This window comes from Diachasma alloeum, unplaced genomic scaffold, assembly GCF_001412515.2.
Source record: "Diachasma alloeum isolate Michigan unplaced genomic scaffold, Dall2.0 Dall_scaffold_00203, whole genome shotgun sequence".
In the NCBI taxonomy this organism is placed as follows: domain Eukaryota; kingdom Metazoa; phylum Arthropoda; class Insecta; order Hymenoptera; family Braconidae; genus Diachasma; species Diachasma alloeum.
This window is the reverse complement of record NW_021680368.1, coordinates 377,481-395,348: the sequence shown is the minus strand read 5'-3', so window position 1 is coordinate 395,348 and position 17,868 is coordinate 377,481. Positions and strand designations below refer to the sequence as shown.

Genomic DNA, 17,868 nt, shown 5'->3' with positions numbered 1-17,868 from the left:
AATGTCCGGAAACTTAGGATTCAATGAGGCTCAAATGAAAGTTCTAATGTTCGACTACAAAAGTAGAAAAGCATTTCATTGGAGAAAAAATAGCAAAAGTATTTGGATATCCTTAAATCAATAACGATTGGGTTCTCAAATTAAGGAGGGTTTTTGTCTTCTCTTTTACCGAGAATATTCAGACCTGGTTAATTCGGCTGGTAAGACAACTTGCAAAAATGTAAATTCATACATGTTTACAAAATTATTCTTCGCGTTCTTGAATGGGATAATTTGAATCGGGGTTTTAAATATTGAATCCAGAGGAGCTCAAGAAGGAAGTAATGAGCAGAAGGACCTCTCTATTTAATTTATCCGTGTCCCGGATAAAAGTTTTAAACGGTATTCATGTGTAGGTTTTGAAAGGAATAAAATCCAAGTATAATTAAAAATTAATTCGACATTGATTGAGTCAAGTCACCGGGTGACATGCTTTGAGTAACAAAGAATTCATAGAGTAGATTAATTTTATAACAGGAAAAATCATCAATTGAAAAATAAGAATGTTCTGAATTTGAAAACCCGGAAGTTGTGAATTCCAAAATACAAATTTCCTCGAAATAAGAGATAATTAGAAAGCATTTTAAAAATGGGGGAAAATTTTAGAACGTTTACTTTCGGAGGAAGATTGATGAAATAATTTAAAAATTGCAATTTTTGAAAATTACGATCATTATCTATAAATAATTTATAAACAATCAATTTTCCACCATAAAAATCATTTGTTTGAAATTCTAACAAATTTATTCATATTCAGAATTTTACCAGAAATCGATTTCATGCCTAAAAAAATAAGGTTTCCGAAAGTTTGAACAATTAAAATTATCGATTTATACACATCGAATGTTTATAATAAGTATGTAGAGAATGTAATTTGAATAACTCCGAATATTCATGATTTTTTTCAAACCCCACACAATTCAATTTACAAATTTGACGATTGAAAATGGTTGGATGTACACTGATAGAAAAACGGACAAGTTCCGAAACAAGTCTTATTTGGGCCAACAAAATCGTTAGTTGCAAATTACCAAAACAATAATTGTTTGTTCCAATTTAAGTTTCAAACATGAATAATTGTTCAGCTTGCAACAACAACAAAATATTTGGCCCTAGAGGGGCCAAATATTGAATAGCCGAAACGACAAACTACTATCCCCCATTTCATATAAAACGAGCATTTGCCGGGAGCAAGATATGTATGAGAGCATCGAATAACGAAGAAGTAGTGCTAGAAATTACATCTGTTGCTTGCACAGAGTATCAAATTTTTGTGAAAAGACCAAATCTCTTTTTGCAATAAAAATTTTTAATCTCGGCGCACGCTTCGTATGTTTGACAAAAAAAATCATTTTTTGATCATTTTTAACAAACGATTCCTTTAGCACGAGTATAGTATATTGTGTTACAAGTGCGTAAAGAAACATTTTTTCGCATGCTCGCGTATCCTATTTTTTGTAATACCTGCCGAGTTCACTGTTCGGAACCGTAATGGGAGTAAAGTGGTTGCTTTTGTGCAAGGTGTGTGTAAAGTTCAAGGTCGTGCGTGAAGTGAATTCTCCTGCGTAAAGCTTCACTTTACGCACGAGAATTCACTTTACGCACGACCTCTGAATTTTACGCACATTGTGCGTTACAAAAAGACTTGTTTGAGAACTTCGCCATTTTTCTCACAGTGTATAAGTAAAAGATACTTAGATATCCGTAAAATAGGTAAAAATTTCACTACCATCAGTGACCCGGTTGTGGAAGCGGCGCCGGTTATGGAATGAGCGTTCCATTTAGCCGAAAATCCATGGGACCCTATATATTTACTGTGATGAACAAAGGTAATTGGAAATTATGGGCTATATACTTTCATACGAAACCATACGGTTCCATAACTGGGCCTCGTTTCTTCAGGGTTCCACGACTGGGTCACTGACGGTATTTTTAGCATTTTTTTCGTGAAATTCAGAGATTTTTACGGGAAACTGAAATCTCTTTCTCTCTGTGAATTCATACGACATGCATTTTGTAAGGACTTACCATTAGCCTGTACACTGGCAACACTATTATTCAAAAAGCTCGCATCATCGTTGTTCCCATTGGCATGTACTCCATTGACCTTAGCTGGATTTTGACTCTTCTCCGTATCCCCAGGCACTTCGATTCTTGTTTCAGTCTTGTATTGAGCATCACTATCTTTCCTAGTTGGCTCTACATAGTGCTGGGACACGAAGGAATGTCCATTGCCAACTTGTGAGGAAGTGTTATTGTCTGGTGACTTGCTTCTCTGATCCTCCCGATTACTCTCCGTGCAGCTGTTTTCGTGAGATTCTTCCTCACTGCTGAATGCAGGGTTGTCTGTGCCACCAGAGTCCGACATTTTGTGTAAAGTCCTGATAAAAAACGCAAAAAAAAACTTTCTCTTTAGATAATTGCGATAGCTCTTGCCTGAAATTTTTCGTTTCCCTCGTGTTACCAGCAATTTCAGTTTGTAAATATTGGGAAGGATCAAACGAACGTAAAAACAAATTTTTCGCCTCACGTGAGGGTTTATAGAGACGCTCATGTGTGATGCCCGTGGGACCGTCTACCCGGGCGTTCCCAGACGATGTTTTGTCTCAACTCTTTTTCATTTTTTTTACTTCTTTACGTTTTTTACCAATTCTTCTTTTCGTACCTCTACCTTCAGCTCAAACCGAGTGCCCCCACAGGAGAGTGCAAAAAAACGCTTTAAAAATTTAACGGTCCAGGGTCTTTACGTATGTATGAGAAATTGCAAGGATGACGCAAACCAAAATAGCACGTTGGCATCAGATGTCTATTAAACAAGTAATACATCGGGTGAAGGCATTCCAAAACGATTAGGCCCGAAGGAAGATTTTAAAAGTGAAGGTTTTTCTCTAGGAAATCATTAATACCAATAACTTCTTCCTACGGTTTTTTATGTTTGGAAATGCGGAGGATGTAAGTATGCCTGTGTGAAGAGGTAAAAGTGGTTGACCCTGAAAAAGCCGGCCACAAAGAACCCTGATTCACCGAAGGGCTACCAAAGGCACGCGTGACGGCCGAAACAACTTATAGCCCTATACGTTTGTTGCAGAAATCGACGAGAGAGATGGAGGAAGGGAAAAAATAAATGGAAAAGCAAGAAAAAAATTGAAACAAGACTTGAGTTTAGTGCGCAGGGCGTTGGCTCGGCAATTTGAAATCGGTAACAATGCCCCAAGGGACCCGCGGGATAAAGAAACTTTTTATCACGTGGAAACTAGTCTGACGAGAGTGGGAAAACCATTCGCAGGACTATTTTATTATTGATAATATCTACCGCGAAATGGCGGAAGCCGCAGCGGCAAGACATTCTTTTGAGCGTGTGGTCATGAATGCTTAATGGTCGTTTTACGAGTAGATGCTTCAAAGGAAAATATTGAGAGAATTATTTGGAGATCGTGATAATAACATTTGTATTCCTATGGCTCGCTTCATTTAACAGTTAATTTATTACCAATTTATGAGCCAAAAGTTTTTTGCATTTCAAGGATGTTCACTGAAAATTGCAAGCACCCAAAAAATTTTGGATTTTTTATTCAACTAGGAAAGGGGCGCGCGCATCATTGGCTGGTGGTTTACCCATATTATTTTTAATCATCAGGTATTCATTTATTTATTAAAAAGGAGTTAATATCCGCTTCTATCATGATTGAATTTAAAAAAAAAATTAAAACATGATCTTCAAAAATTTGCGCGATGAAAAATTCACGTTATAAGATTTAAGAAATTAGGTGCATCTAAGAGTGAAATCGGTCCCATTTTCCAAGTGTGGAAATAAAAATCTTCGGAATAAACAGTCCCACTGAAATTCACAATTTTTTGTTTTGTTTCTCTGTCTTTTAAAACGTTATTGTTCTATTCTTTTTTTATTGCGCATATAAATTTATTGTTCGTAATAATTCCATAAAAGCTTTTTTGTTACAGCCAAAGGTTCAACTTTTTTTGAAATTTGAATATTCGAATTTTTCAAATATATTTTTAGGATAGACTAAGTTATCTTCTTTATGTTAATAAAAATGTTAAACCATCAACTCGAAATGATTAATCATAAATGGAATAGGTAATAGCTCGGCTTGAAGTTTTAAATATCTACAGTATTTGCATGGACACTCCAAGTTTTTCGTTGGCCATCGGATTCAGTATATTTTCTGGCACTAACCTCTGCTTTCTTTTTTTATTTTTGTAATTTATCAATCGGTGAATTATCAATTCCAAAATCAATCTCATAAGTGCGCCGGTATGAGAAACAATTTGTTTTTTAATTTCATCAGAACTACTAATTTTACACAATCATTAGAAATGTTGGTTTCATATGTTCTTCCATCAGTCGAAAAAATTGCAGAATTTTTCGCGAACGTCAAAAGAATCGATTTTATGGCAAATGGATAAACATTATTCTTCAGAAATGAAATAGATATGTTGCATCTAATGTAGGCGTTAGCATAAGTTTATGTGGAACTTGGTTTTCCTTTCCAGGTTTTCCTTCGCCACTGAATTCAGTTTTCTTCTCATTGGCCTCTATTTTTATTGTTATTTTTGCAATCCTTCAGTATCGTCAATTGGAAAATAAACCTCGTAAAAGCTCGTGTATAAAAACAAATTCTTCATTTAGTTCCATCAAAGTTACTCTAAATAATTACAAAGACTTTACTAAAGTAATTAACAAAACTTTTTTCGAATATGAGAAAATCCGATTTTCGATAAATCGTTGAACATCATAGTTGTTGTTATGATATAATAACAGTTATTCTTAATTTTTAACATGCAGCACAAGCTGTGATTTTGACTGACTAATCGCACGAATTTGCGCACGATATTTATCCCGCGAAGATCGCACGTCAGTCTTACTTTCATGCATGAGAGATGTGTCTGGAGAAAAATCTAAAACCGGTTTGACATATCGAATTGCTCGCTTCTAAATCGTATATTCAATTCATCATCTTTACGCCATTGAACAGCTCTCGAGAATTGTCGATTCTTTCTTCAGTAACAATTGCAATTTCTGTGCATTTTTTGATACTTGACAATTTTTGTCAACAAAATTACGCAACAAAATTATTGAATTGAGCAGTGAGAGAGTTGCAGTCAACGGTACTCCCCTCACAGAAAATATATCATGTTAGCTTCATCAAATGACCTTTTCAACAGCAAAAGGAAGATGCCTCTCTATGCACCATTCTATCTAACATTTTCCACTTTGAAACCTATACTTTGTACAGCTGAATCAAATGCACCTTCGGTTACTCAAGAATACTTTACTTTCTACATTCTTCGCGAGACAATACCTCTACACCCACGATATGGCGTGCCAACTTATCCCAAGTACTACTGGTATGAGGCATAATAACGAGAATAAATTAGTTATCCAACATGATACACGCGCACACCGACACTAGGTGGTGGACTTTAACGGCTGATATATCGTATTCGTTAATGAAATAAAGGATTATAAAAATATGATCAAGAGGTGGTTACCTTGTAATATTCATGCAATAAACTTTTCAAGGAATTTTATCAATTGCGATCTAATTACAGAAAGTATATATCGGAATTACAAATTGGTCAATAAAAATGAAAATAAAAAATTTATTCATTCTAGTTGATTTATTTTCAAAGAGAACAAAACGAGTGGTTTTTTGAGGATTATATCTCTAATTTTACTGATATTTTGCGTCTGCTAGAATTACCTTTACAATTAGGAAGTTTTATCATTGAAATTCCTGAATAAAATATCTGAGGCCCGGTTCACTGTTAAAAATTTTTGTCTGAAATTTTCCGTGCAATTTTGGAAATTTTTATCGAATTTAATTACTACTGAAATTTCAAGGAATTTCGTCATTGAAAATTCAGAATTTCGTGGAAAAATCAAAGAGAACTGTAGATTTCAGTTCCATTTTTCGCTGAAAATAAATAGAAAACCAGAAAATTTCGGTAAATATATTCTGGAATTTTCAGGACAGTGACACTGAATGCGATTTAGGGGGAAAAAATCATGAAATTTCAGATTTCCAGAAAAATTAAGAAATTCTTGTCTTTATGCTGTTTAAAATCCTGAAATTCTACTGAATTTTTAGTGAAACCTAAAATTTAATTATTTTTTTCCCTTAAATCGCATTTCGTGTCAGTGTCCTGAAAATTAGTAGTCAACTGTCCATGAAATTTCATTTTCTTTCTAACAGTGTTGGACCAAGCTCAGATTAAATAATCCTCAATTATGTATCGGAATAAATAAAAATAATCTGCCGATCAATTTTTATCGAAAGTTGATGGAGGGTATTTCATCAAAAAAACGTAATATACGATGTATGATCACTATTTGGCAATAATACCACTAATTATTGAGTAATTAGTCGATATTCAGACCGAATGGCTGAATAAAAGCACTCTACGATGAATTTCAAAAATAGTTTAACTGTGGAATAAATTTACTCCAGACATAAATTTATTCGGACGATTTGTTTGGCTAACAGGGCTTGGCGCAACCGGCTTCAGACTCAGGATCGGAATGTCACTGAATATTACCGATAGGTGTTCTTAATAAATCGAAGATGCGATAATGCATGTGATATTGCTTCGCGTGTGCACTGTTAGAAAAAACATGAAATTTCATAGACAGTTGACTATTAATTTTCGGGACAGTGATACTGAATGCGATTTTGAGGAATACAAATCATGAAATTTCAAATTTGACTGAAAATTCAGTAAAATTCCAGAATTTTAAGCAGCATAATGATGAGAATTCCTTAATGTATGTAAATTTCCAATCTAATATGAATATTCAGTGCCAAATTACATTGAATTTTCAGTGAAAACTGAAATTTCATGATTTTGTTCCCCACTAAATCGCATTCAGTGTCACTGTCCTGAAAATTCAAGAATATTATTTTATTTTTCACGGAATTTGTTGCAACTTCCAAGGGACTTGCAACAACTTGAACTGGTCATCGCCCGAGGGCCTTCAGCCAAGTATTTACATTTTATGTACCTAACAGTTGATACAAAAAGTTAAAGAATATATTTACCGGAATTTTTTGGTTTTCTATTCATTTTCAGGGAAAATTGGAACTGAAATTTACAGTTCTCTTTGATTTTTCCACGAAATTCTGCATTTTTAACGTCGAAATTCCTTGAAATTTCAACAGTTCAAAATTTTTTAACAGTGTGCAAAATTCCACTTTCCGCATATTGTGATGAAAAATAGGGTTTAATACTCGTGGGAAAAGTGCTTTTTGACCGTTGGGGGGGTAGCACTCCCTACCACTTAAAATAGTAAATTTCGACATTGGTGAGACTGAATTTTCACGAGTGTGAAGTTTAAGTTTCAATCACGCGAGCTGAAAATTCCCGTCTCACATGTGTCGAATAATATTTTTTTCTACAGGAAATTCATGAGTTCTCAGTGGGAGTAAAACGGAAATTTCACAACTTGACTGAATTTTCAATGGAACATGAATATTCAGAAAGAAAATGACATGAATTTTCAATTTTTCCCTGAATTTTCATCATTTTTCCGCATTCTCATGGAATAATTTAACTGAAGAATCAATATTTTATTGATTTTCAGATCATGCAAAGAGTAAATCAATGGAATATTTGATTTTCCGATGAAGATTTCCTGAAATGATAAAAATTTCCGGAATTTAACACGGAAAATTCAGACGTAAATTTTCAACAGTGCAGATTCTGTTTGTAAGGGATGAATGATCGAAGATGGTGACATAGCATTATACCCCAAAGACCCATGTATAAGGAACAACATCAATAATTATAATTAATTTACCTTTTCCGAAGGAAATACCACATTTTTAGGCAGCACAGGTACTCAAGTTCAAACTTATATTATTAAATTCTCTAGGAAATAATAATAACAAACTTATGCTATTAAATTCTCAGGAATAATAATTTTAAATTCAACGCGAATACTCTGGGAAATCAGAACTTTTCCGTATAACTTTCGGGATTGTTGTCATTAAAAATTAGCGACAAAATAAGTGGATTATAGAATTTTCTCACTTTTTGAATTTTAGAAAGATGGGTCCCCACTAGGGATGTGAGTGACAAACATGACCGGTCAAATGACGGTCAATTACCGCGGTCATGACGGTAAATTACCATGTTTATAAATCTGACGATTCGGTCAGGAATTCAAAAAATGACCAATTCAATTCTGACGGTCAATTCTCATCTATATAGATGACACACAGAAATTTTTATTTAGTTACTCGGTGTCGGCAAGGTTACTGGCGGTCATAGGGACCCTACGTCGCCACTAGGGGTCTATGCGACACTAGATAACTAAATTCGTTCAGCAAGCAATTCAGGTGAAGAGCTGGGCGAACTAGATGAGGGAGCCGGTGGCAATTATGAGAATTAAGGAGAGAAGGACTGAAGACGAGCCTCATCCAGCATCCTCCTAATTTAATATGAAGTTTTTGACCAAAAACAATATATACAGAGATATATATTTAATTAATTTTGTTGACATTTATTAAGTTCATGAGTTTATGATGAGTGATCTCGAGGATCGAATTTATGATTGTTTTGTAGTTCGTTCCAATAAACATTAATTTTAAATTATGAAATGCGATTCAATTCCCAACTAATGAAATAAAATAACCAAAAATCTGACCGAAAAAATTACCAAAAATAAAATGACCGACAATTTGCATCTATATAGAGGAATTTTGGTCATTTTCTCAAATTTTTGACGCTGGTTGTTCATGACGGTCATTTTGCATGGGGAATTATCTCGGTGTCAGAAAATGGTCAGAAAACGGTCAACTTTGCCTGACCTGACCGAATTGAAAAATAACGGTTATTTCACATCCCTAGTCCCCACACTCAGAGGAATTGGTTGAAATCGAAGGAATAATTGCATCTGAATATCTAAGGATGTGAATTATTCATCAAATTGCTCAATCTTTTTTTAAATTGGATAAAATTCAGCTTTTCATGTGGAACGTTCATTGAAATTTGAATAAAAGATTGAATTTTCAAACTCATTCAGGAAATTGAACACTAAAATTAATTGAATTTCCGATAGATTAAGAATGGAGAAAAAAAGAGATATGCATTTTCAACATTTTCATTGTAATATGGACCTGAAAATTATAATTAATTAAATATTAAAGAAATTGAGGTATTTGTCGATAACAAAATTAAAATCCAAAAATTGTTTTATAAATTTTTACTTAAAATTCTAAGAGTAATTTTCAAATAATGTATAAATGAAGCATGTATCCATAAACCCCAAAACTTTTTCTTTCTCCACCTTGTTTAATTTACAGAATGGATCAAAATCTATCGGAGGAATGATTGAAATGAATGGCCTGCAAGATCGTGGTAATGTATCAATGTTTGTATACAACAAATTAAACCAAAAAATAATAAAAAACAAAAAGTATAAACGACTGCTTGATTAGAAAGTGGGACAAACTTGCAGTGACAGGCTCGCGTTCGCCGGCGGGTAGGTATCTCGCCAATAACCAAACACTTACATAAGATTCAATATATATATTTCAAGGATAAATAATAACATATGCATTAGTCTGAACAGGGATCAGCATCGAGAATCACTCATCCTCCTTTTTGCAGCACAAATGTCCAATCAATCAAATACTATTCTTTTTATTCTATTCTTCACGAGTTTTTCATTTCATCACTGAACAGTCATAAAAAACGTTGCCTGTCGGAAGTGGATACGCGTAAGTGCAAAGTGGAAATTCTGCCGAAGTCACCGAACAGCATTCCTAGACCCAACACTAGCCATAATCCTTTCCTTATCGCATTCTTCTGTATATTTAGTCATTAATTATATGGATAAAAAATTACAGTTGGACTTGTACTTTTTTACTATACATTTTCAAATCCGACTATTCATCCAATCATTTCGAAAGTTTTGCATCAAATATAAAAAAATGTACAGATCAATTAATCATACAGTCAGATACCCTTTATATTTTCGAAAAACTTCGAAAGTTGATTAATCATAAATAGCATAAATATTGAATGAGTTTCTAAAGAAAACAGTATTTTCCCTTGCATGTTTAAAATTATTTGACGCTCATTCACTCCGCCAAAGTGAAAATGGAAGAAAATCCATTGGGACTTCTTCCCATCTCGACACCGGAAAATGATTCTCATTGCCATACTCAGCATCAGCATATATTCACTAAGTGAACGGCATAATATTACCCCGGTGGTACTTAGACTCTCTACGACATTCGACGATAGGTCTCTCCCGAGAAATGAAAGTAGCCATACAAGATACACGTGCGCGTATATGTCAACGACGAAACGACCTTGCGTTGTCCTCTATACCCGCGAGATCTCTAAAACCAGTTAAAGATCAAAAACTTGATATTATAAATTTATCATTATCATTCAATCCTCATTTCAACTATCATTCACTGTGGGTGGAATTCCAGACCCGCTGGAGGCGTCCTTGTGATAGTTAGGTGCTGATGTTGAAAGTCTCTATACCGTTTTATCTATTTTCTTAGTTGCCAACAGGAAAAGGTAGGAAACAGTAATAGACGAATAGAGACATTCGTCCCGGACGCTTATTGGCGCCTGTCAGGACGGACACCATCTGCAGCGCGAGGCAAGATCAATCATTACTGACAAAACAGTTCTCATCTACTTAAATATGGGATGAAGAAGTGGCAAAAAAACTCATTGCTGTCAAATTCCGTGAAATTTCAATTTTCCGATTAGGTTTGGTCATTAGTGTTTTTTTCCCATGCTGATGATGGTAGAGTGACCTTTCCCTTTGGCTGTTGGATGTTATAATTCTTATGGACAACTACTCATTTATTCTGATTATTAAATCTTTAATAGATTATTCACTTTAACAAATCCATTGTAACGATTTTTGACGCCTCTATTCCGCTTATCAAGTAATGTAATTTTATGTCTACGTACATTTTTTTATGTACTGTAATCTTTTGTTTACAGTAATTGTAAAAAAAAATTCAATCCTTTCTGTAATATAAAAATATGTACTTCTGCAAAATATATATATATATACAATAGTATATATGTATACAATACATAATACATCCCTAAAATTAAAAAAGAACGCAAGACGTAAAAAAAAAACGAAGAAGAAGATGAAGAGGATTATGAGAAAGCTTTGTTGAAACCATTCATTTTTCCTGCATTATTATTGAGATAAAAATTAAAGAAAGTGAGAAACGGTAAGGTTTTACTATTCTGACACCCATGGAAAATAATAGGCGCGCGAAGCGCGCGCTCTGTTCTAGTAGAGGGAAAAAACATTTCAGTTTTTTTAGATTCATCCGTAATTTTTAGAATCTGATCCCTGATTTTCAGAAATTCTCCACGCTAGCTAGAATGACATCAAACTGTAGAGATTTGATTACTTAAATGTCGGAAAAAAAGGATACAATTTAGGATTACGTTATTGGAAAGTAATTACAAAATCACTGGGTTGTAGGATTTATCACACGTTAAATTTTAGAATGCCGCAGATCCTCAAAAACTGAAACCGTTTTCATTAAAAAAAAATTTCAATCACTCACGTAAATTTATTTAAAAATTCATTCATTAAGCCATCACGCAGTCACCATTAGCAATACTTATAATAAATAGGCAGAGGATGTGAATAAAAAACCCATCTGCATTTTACTGCCAATGTTTCGAGAGTTAAATACTATCCTCATCACGGCGATTTAATTCCATCTATATAAAAAAAATTACAAAACCCATTTATATTGCAAAGCAGCTATCAGTTCATGAAATATATTTCATCTTCGAAACCATAGAAACACACATAGCTGTCAGCACAGTAGTTACGACAAAAATTGTTGGAAACACACATCCTCTGTCTGTTAATTATTAGTATTGCTAATGGTGACCGCATAATGACCTAATGAAGGTGTTTTTAAATGAAATTTTTTTCTCTTTTTTTCCAAAACCAAATTACTGATTATTTCAGGTGGAAAAAGTTCTGAATGAAGAATCGTTAAGTTTTCAAATCGAGAACTACTAAGTTCTCAAATTAAGGACCTTTTAATTTTGCACCCTAGATTGGTCACCCTATGAGGGAAACTCCGCCGCGCGTCGTTTTTCTTTAATTACAATTGACTGGCTAACCGGAAAAATGCAAAAAAATTTGACTTTGTCAATTAAAGATTATTAAAGATTATTTGGGTGTCTAAAAAAATTATAGTAGTTCAACAACATATTTCCCAACATTCCTAAAGAAAACAAATTATTTCGAATAGATGCATTATTTTTTCCCGCGTTAAATGAAATTGCCTATGACGCGACGTTGCCGGAAACTCGCTAAACGTGTCCAGGCAGTGCAGAGTGAACTCGGCAACGCTAAAGCCTAAATAACAAGGCGGCGAATCACCGCGGAGGTGGCCAAGTCGCAGGGTCGCGTTTGGTGACCAGACTAGGGTTAAACTAAAAATATTCGAAAGGGATATAATTCTGGAATATTGAATATTAATTCAACATCTATTGAGTCAAGGTATCCGGTCATATACTTTGCATAACAAAGGATTTATAAGCATGAGCAGATTCATTTAAGAATAAGAAGGAATCAATTAAAGAACGTGATTGTTCTGCATTTAATAATCCAGATGTTCTTGGTTCAAGAACTCAACAATTCTAAATTCCAGAGCCAAGATTTTCTTGAAATAAGAGAAAATGTGCCTCCATTTAGTCAAAATTATACTAGATTCACTAATATTTTGCTAAACTCATTTTTTGGGAGCACTAAATTTTCTTTTCTCCATTTCGCCTTTGATTTCTTCAGTGCACCAAAATTAGAAATGGGTGTTCGCCAGGAAATTTTCTGAATTTTACGATGAAAAAAACAAAAAAGGTACATGAACAACAATATTTTTTTTTTAAAACTGTGAAAATTTCCGATAAAATCTGTGGGTTCAATTTTTTTGGTTGTCTTTAGTGGCTCGTAATTAGAATGGAGAAAAACAGTTTTGAGAAGAAAAAAATTCAATCTTCAATATCTCCGCCAATTATTAAGTTAGAGAGCACCGGTTGCGCTCATTTGGCTTCTTTTGGACTATACTTTTCGATAAAAAACAAGAAAAAACTTGAAAAATTTCAAGGCAATTTTTTATACAGAATCCTTTATACATATTACAGAATTGGCGAATTCGCTCATTGACGATTAAAAATTGTTACTCCAATTTTTAGGGGAATTTTCCTCAAAATAAGTAAAAATTTTACTAAAATTCAGAGATTTTTACGACAAATTAAATTTCTTTTTTCTGTAATGTAGCGAATGTCATCCAAGGAAAAGGGCTTTGAAACGATGTTGAAGGGAATATTATAATATGTGAAATTGCCACTTCAACAACGATTTTGCGGGTTTAAAAATATTGCCCAAATAATCTTTATTAAACAAAAATGAAGTAATTACTGTATCTTGAAGGGAAATTCAAACTCATGAGTTCTCATCAATTTTTTATGAGGATAAAAAAGTTGAGACAATAGTGGAATATAACGATCGATTCAATCATCATTATCGTTAATAATCCATACGTGCTTCTGGTTAATTAAAATACTGGCAGGATAATGGTGACAGTAATCACAATTACTAGACACGAAATGATGCAGCGAGGAGTTGACAAATGTCAATTTCCACCGGATGAATTGACTCACGACTGTGTCGCGTCTTCGCTCTTGATTGCACAATTATAATACTGAGCTGAGAATTATCACTAATTATCCGCGTTTATTGCGATTAAGTGAAAAAAGAATGTAGCAATTCGATGCAATTCAAACTTGTGTTAATTTGAAGATTAAAACATTTTTGCATTAATTGAGAAACAAGGAAATTGTTATTTTCGTTTTTTGCTTCTCCTATTGAAGCACGGGCAAAAAAGTTTCTAGTTTCCAGAACCAAGTTACTGTTTCAGGAAACTCATGGCTCTAGAAGGCATTGTATTGAAAATAGAAACTATTCATTTGATTTCAAAATAAAAATCTTTGAAATTCAATGCTGAAAATTTACTTATTTGAAATTAGAAAATGTCTGAACTCGAGAATCGTTAGGTTTTCAAATCAAGAACCATTGCCTTCTTAAATTTGGGACAATTCCAAAGGGATAAAATTCTTGAATAATTGAACATGAATTCAGTCAAAGTGTCAGGTGATATACTTTCACTAACAAAGGATGTAGAAATATGAGTATATTAATAAAAAAAATTCTATTCTAAGGTTTCTATTTTAAGAATATCCAGATAGTTGAGGCAATTTTTTTGGGGGGACATCCTCTTCAGAGTTTATAGAATAGACCAGGAATATTCTTTCGACGCAATATCGACTTGAGTTTCTCAACATTTTTAGAAAAGGATTTAAAAAAAAATGAAATTCAACACATTGTGACTATAAGGGCTGTACTGCCACCTTCAATCCAATAGTTCATAGTCTTAAAGCGTTTTTTAGTTCGCATAACTGTATATGGGGCATTCCATGTCAATTCGACCGGTTTAAACCCTGACCATTTCAGATTTGTTTCATTTTTTTTTTCTTGATTCTACTCGGCGAAAAATCCACCCTGATTTTTTTCAGATTTTTTTATCAATTCTTTAATTTTTTATCAATTTTCGAAGTAGTTTAACGAAAGCTCCATTTTGAAAATCTGAAAAAATTCACAAAAATTTTATGCTACCAAAAAGTTGTTTCAAGCTATTTTTTATAATGGAAATAGAAATAGTACGCCCTATGCTAATCCTATTTCTGTATCCGCTAGAAAAAAAAATTCGTTTTATCTATGGAATTTGTGTTAACGGAAGTGCTGAATCCGAATCCGCCGTCGATTTTTACAAGTTGTGGTCAGGTCTATTTATTTATAACATTTTAATTGTTTAATCGATCATATCATGGAAACGGTTGCAGATAGAGAATAAAATATCAAACAACAGATGTTTGTTACGTAAAAATACACATTTTTTATGCTATAACTTTTTCTCCTAACTGCGATAGATAAAGAGTTATCACGGATGGGAGGGGAGTGGGCAGCCCGTTAACACTTGCGCGGATGTTGGGGCGCTCCGATGCGTTATTGGCAAACTCGCCCTAGTGGAAAATCCAAAATTATAGCGTAACATACCTGATCAGAATCTGATAAGGTAAACTGATCAGTGTCTGATCAAGACCTGACTAAAATTTTAACTCGGGTATGATTCAATTTGAGAGTGAAATTCGTAAGTGTCCTGGTAGCTCAGAGGGTAAGAGCACCCGACGCGACGTTGGAAGGTCGCGGGTTCGATTCCCGGCTAGGAAGTTACTAGTTTTTTCTCAAAAAATTGAAATTTAATTAATGCCTGATCAAGACCTGACTAAAATTTCCACTCGGGCGATCGAGATAGAGGAGAATGGTTCAAACGACAAATGGGCATCATTGAATTTGACATATAATTGATGATTTGCCATTTGATCCGTCAATTTGTTATGAATTTTCTAAGTTGATTGACGAAGGCCTCTACTGGGAAATTTGAAAAAAATTACAAAAATTTGATATTACCAACAAAGTATTTTACGGCATATTTTAGAGTGAATATGGAAATTAATCGTGTAATAGCTGCATCGATTCAAAAAAAGACTCATTATTGTCAGATTATAATTTTTCTTCCAAATACTAGTTATTTCTATAAATTGAATTCCGATTTTGTTCATGATTTTTTTCTCAATTCTATATCACGAGATAAGGCTTCAATTGAAATTTCAGTCCAAGATAAAAATTTTTGAACGAGTTATAATTTTTTTTTAAATTTTGCGTTTTTTTCGCTTCTAAAAAAATTCCTATCGCCTTTGATTCCCACTGAACAAAATCGGTGTCATCGATTTTTTTTGACTCCCGATTTCACGTGCAATCGTCCAGGAAAGAATAGAATAGTTGATGAATATCGCGACAAGTTAATAATCAAGTCGAAGTAAGCCCTAAAATGTAGATTTCGGCGAATCCCCATGGAATTTTTTTTCCATCTTCTGCGATTTTAATAATTAAGAGCTGAAGTTCAAATCTGTCGTTCAAGAAACTAAGATTGATAAGTCTATGGAAATAGATTTGCGGTATTCACTGTGCTCAATGACAAAAAATTTGTATATATGGAAAAATATAAAAATTTTATCTTGTGGGATTCAATTCTCCTCTATCCCGATCGAGTTTGCCAATAAACGCATCGGAGCGCCCCAACATGCGCGCAAGTGTTAACGTGCTACCCACTTCCCTTCCATCCATGATAACTCTATCTATCGCAGTTAGGAAAAAAAGTTATATGATCAAAAATGTTTATTTTTATATAACAAACATCTTTTGTTTGATATTTTTTTCTCTACCTGCAACCGTTTCCACGATATGATCGATTAAACAATAAAAATGTTATAAATAAATAGACCTGACCACAACTTGTAAAAATCGACGTCGGATTCAGATTCAGTACTTCCGTTAACGTAAATTCCATAGATAAAATGTAATGTTTTCCCTAGCGCATACAGAAATCGGGTTAGCGTAAGGCGTACTGTTTCTATTTCCACTCTAAAAAATAGAACAACTTTAAAACAACAACTTAAAACAACTTTTTGGTAGCATAAAATTTTTGTGAATTTTTTCAGATTTTTAAAATGGGGCTTTCGTTAATCTACTTCAAAAATTGATCAAAAATTTAAGAATCGATAAAAAAAATCTGAAAAAATCAGGGTGGATTTTTCATCGAGTAGAATCATGAAAAAAAAAAGGAAACGAATCTGAGATGGTCAGGGTTTAAACCGGTCGAATTGACATGGAATGTCCCATATGACTTTGTTTGTTATGCTCTCTAGTTTTTCTTGTGACAGTAAAAAACGTAAGTTATCTGTCCAGACAGATAATTGCAGACAATCAAATTAAGAGACTACTATGAGTTTTACCCGCTTAAAAGGTTTGCGGAGCAAACAAATAATAAACAATTAATTTTTTTGAACTCATTCGTTTTTAGATATATGTGTACGTCCACGTGAAAAGGGCCCACTTTGTGGCATTTATTTTGCGAGATATTCACGTTCATGACGTGAACGATATTGACGTTCATTTGTGTTCACACCCTCCGTTTAAACCAATGTTAAACTGATTTTTTGATCTTCTATACCGACGTCATTTTTCATACTATCGTGTTAATTTTGGGCTCAAAATGTGAGGAATCTCACTAAGATTATCGGAATACACGTAACTCCAAACCGACAAAGTGGGGCCTTTTCATGTAGATGCCCACATATATAATCGATCTTCAATGCATGAGAAATCTCACTCCAATAGCCCACGACTTTTAACACTCATAGTAGTTTCCTTAAAAGCTTTGTGATTGGTACGCCATATTGGGTGGATTGAATCTGCACGTTCCTGACGTCTGGCAACAATCCGCTCAAGTGACTACTCGGACCGAATTTATGAGGTTATATGGAACACATGTGCAGTGTTGCCGTATGATTATTAGAGGCTAGATCAATGAGAGTCAAGTGGGAAATAAAATAAAATATTGTTCACAATATTCATCGAAGAAATTTCCGAAAAACTGTATTTAACACTGAAAAAGTATAGGAGTGGCCATATTTTTTACAAATCTGAAATTTGCTTGCAAAAAAGTTGCTAATTTAAACGAAGTACTTGGATATCCTTAAGAACCCAAAGCTTCTGAATTTCTGAACCGAGATTTGCTTAAAATACTAGAATATGAGCACCGATTTGGGGACAATTATACTAGATTCAAGTAAAAATTACTGCGAATTACTTTTTTTTCTCTAATTTTGACAGGA

The 17,868-nt window shown here is 33.8% G+C and overlaps 1 protein-coding gene across 1 annotated transcript in view; it reads right to left on the bottom strand.

Moving 5' to 3' along the window:
- The window catches only part of LOC107035954 (titin homolog), a 45,540-nt gene that overhangs the window by 16,163 nt on the left and 11,509 nt on the right, over positions 1–17,868 (bottom strand). The window contains exon 2 of the mRNA XM_029125942.1: positions 2,068–2,420. Within this exon, the coding sequence (XP_028981775.1) occupies positions 2,068–2,407 (340 nt within the window). The 5' untranslated portion in view covers positions 2,408–2,420. The remainder of the gene's footprint in view (positions 1–2,067; positions 2,421–17,868) is intronic.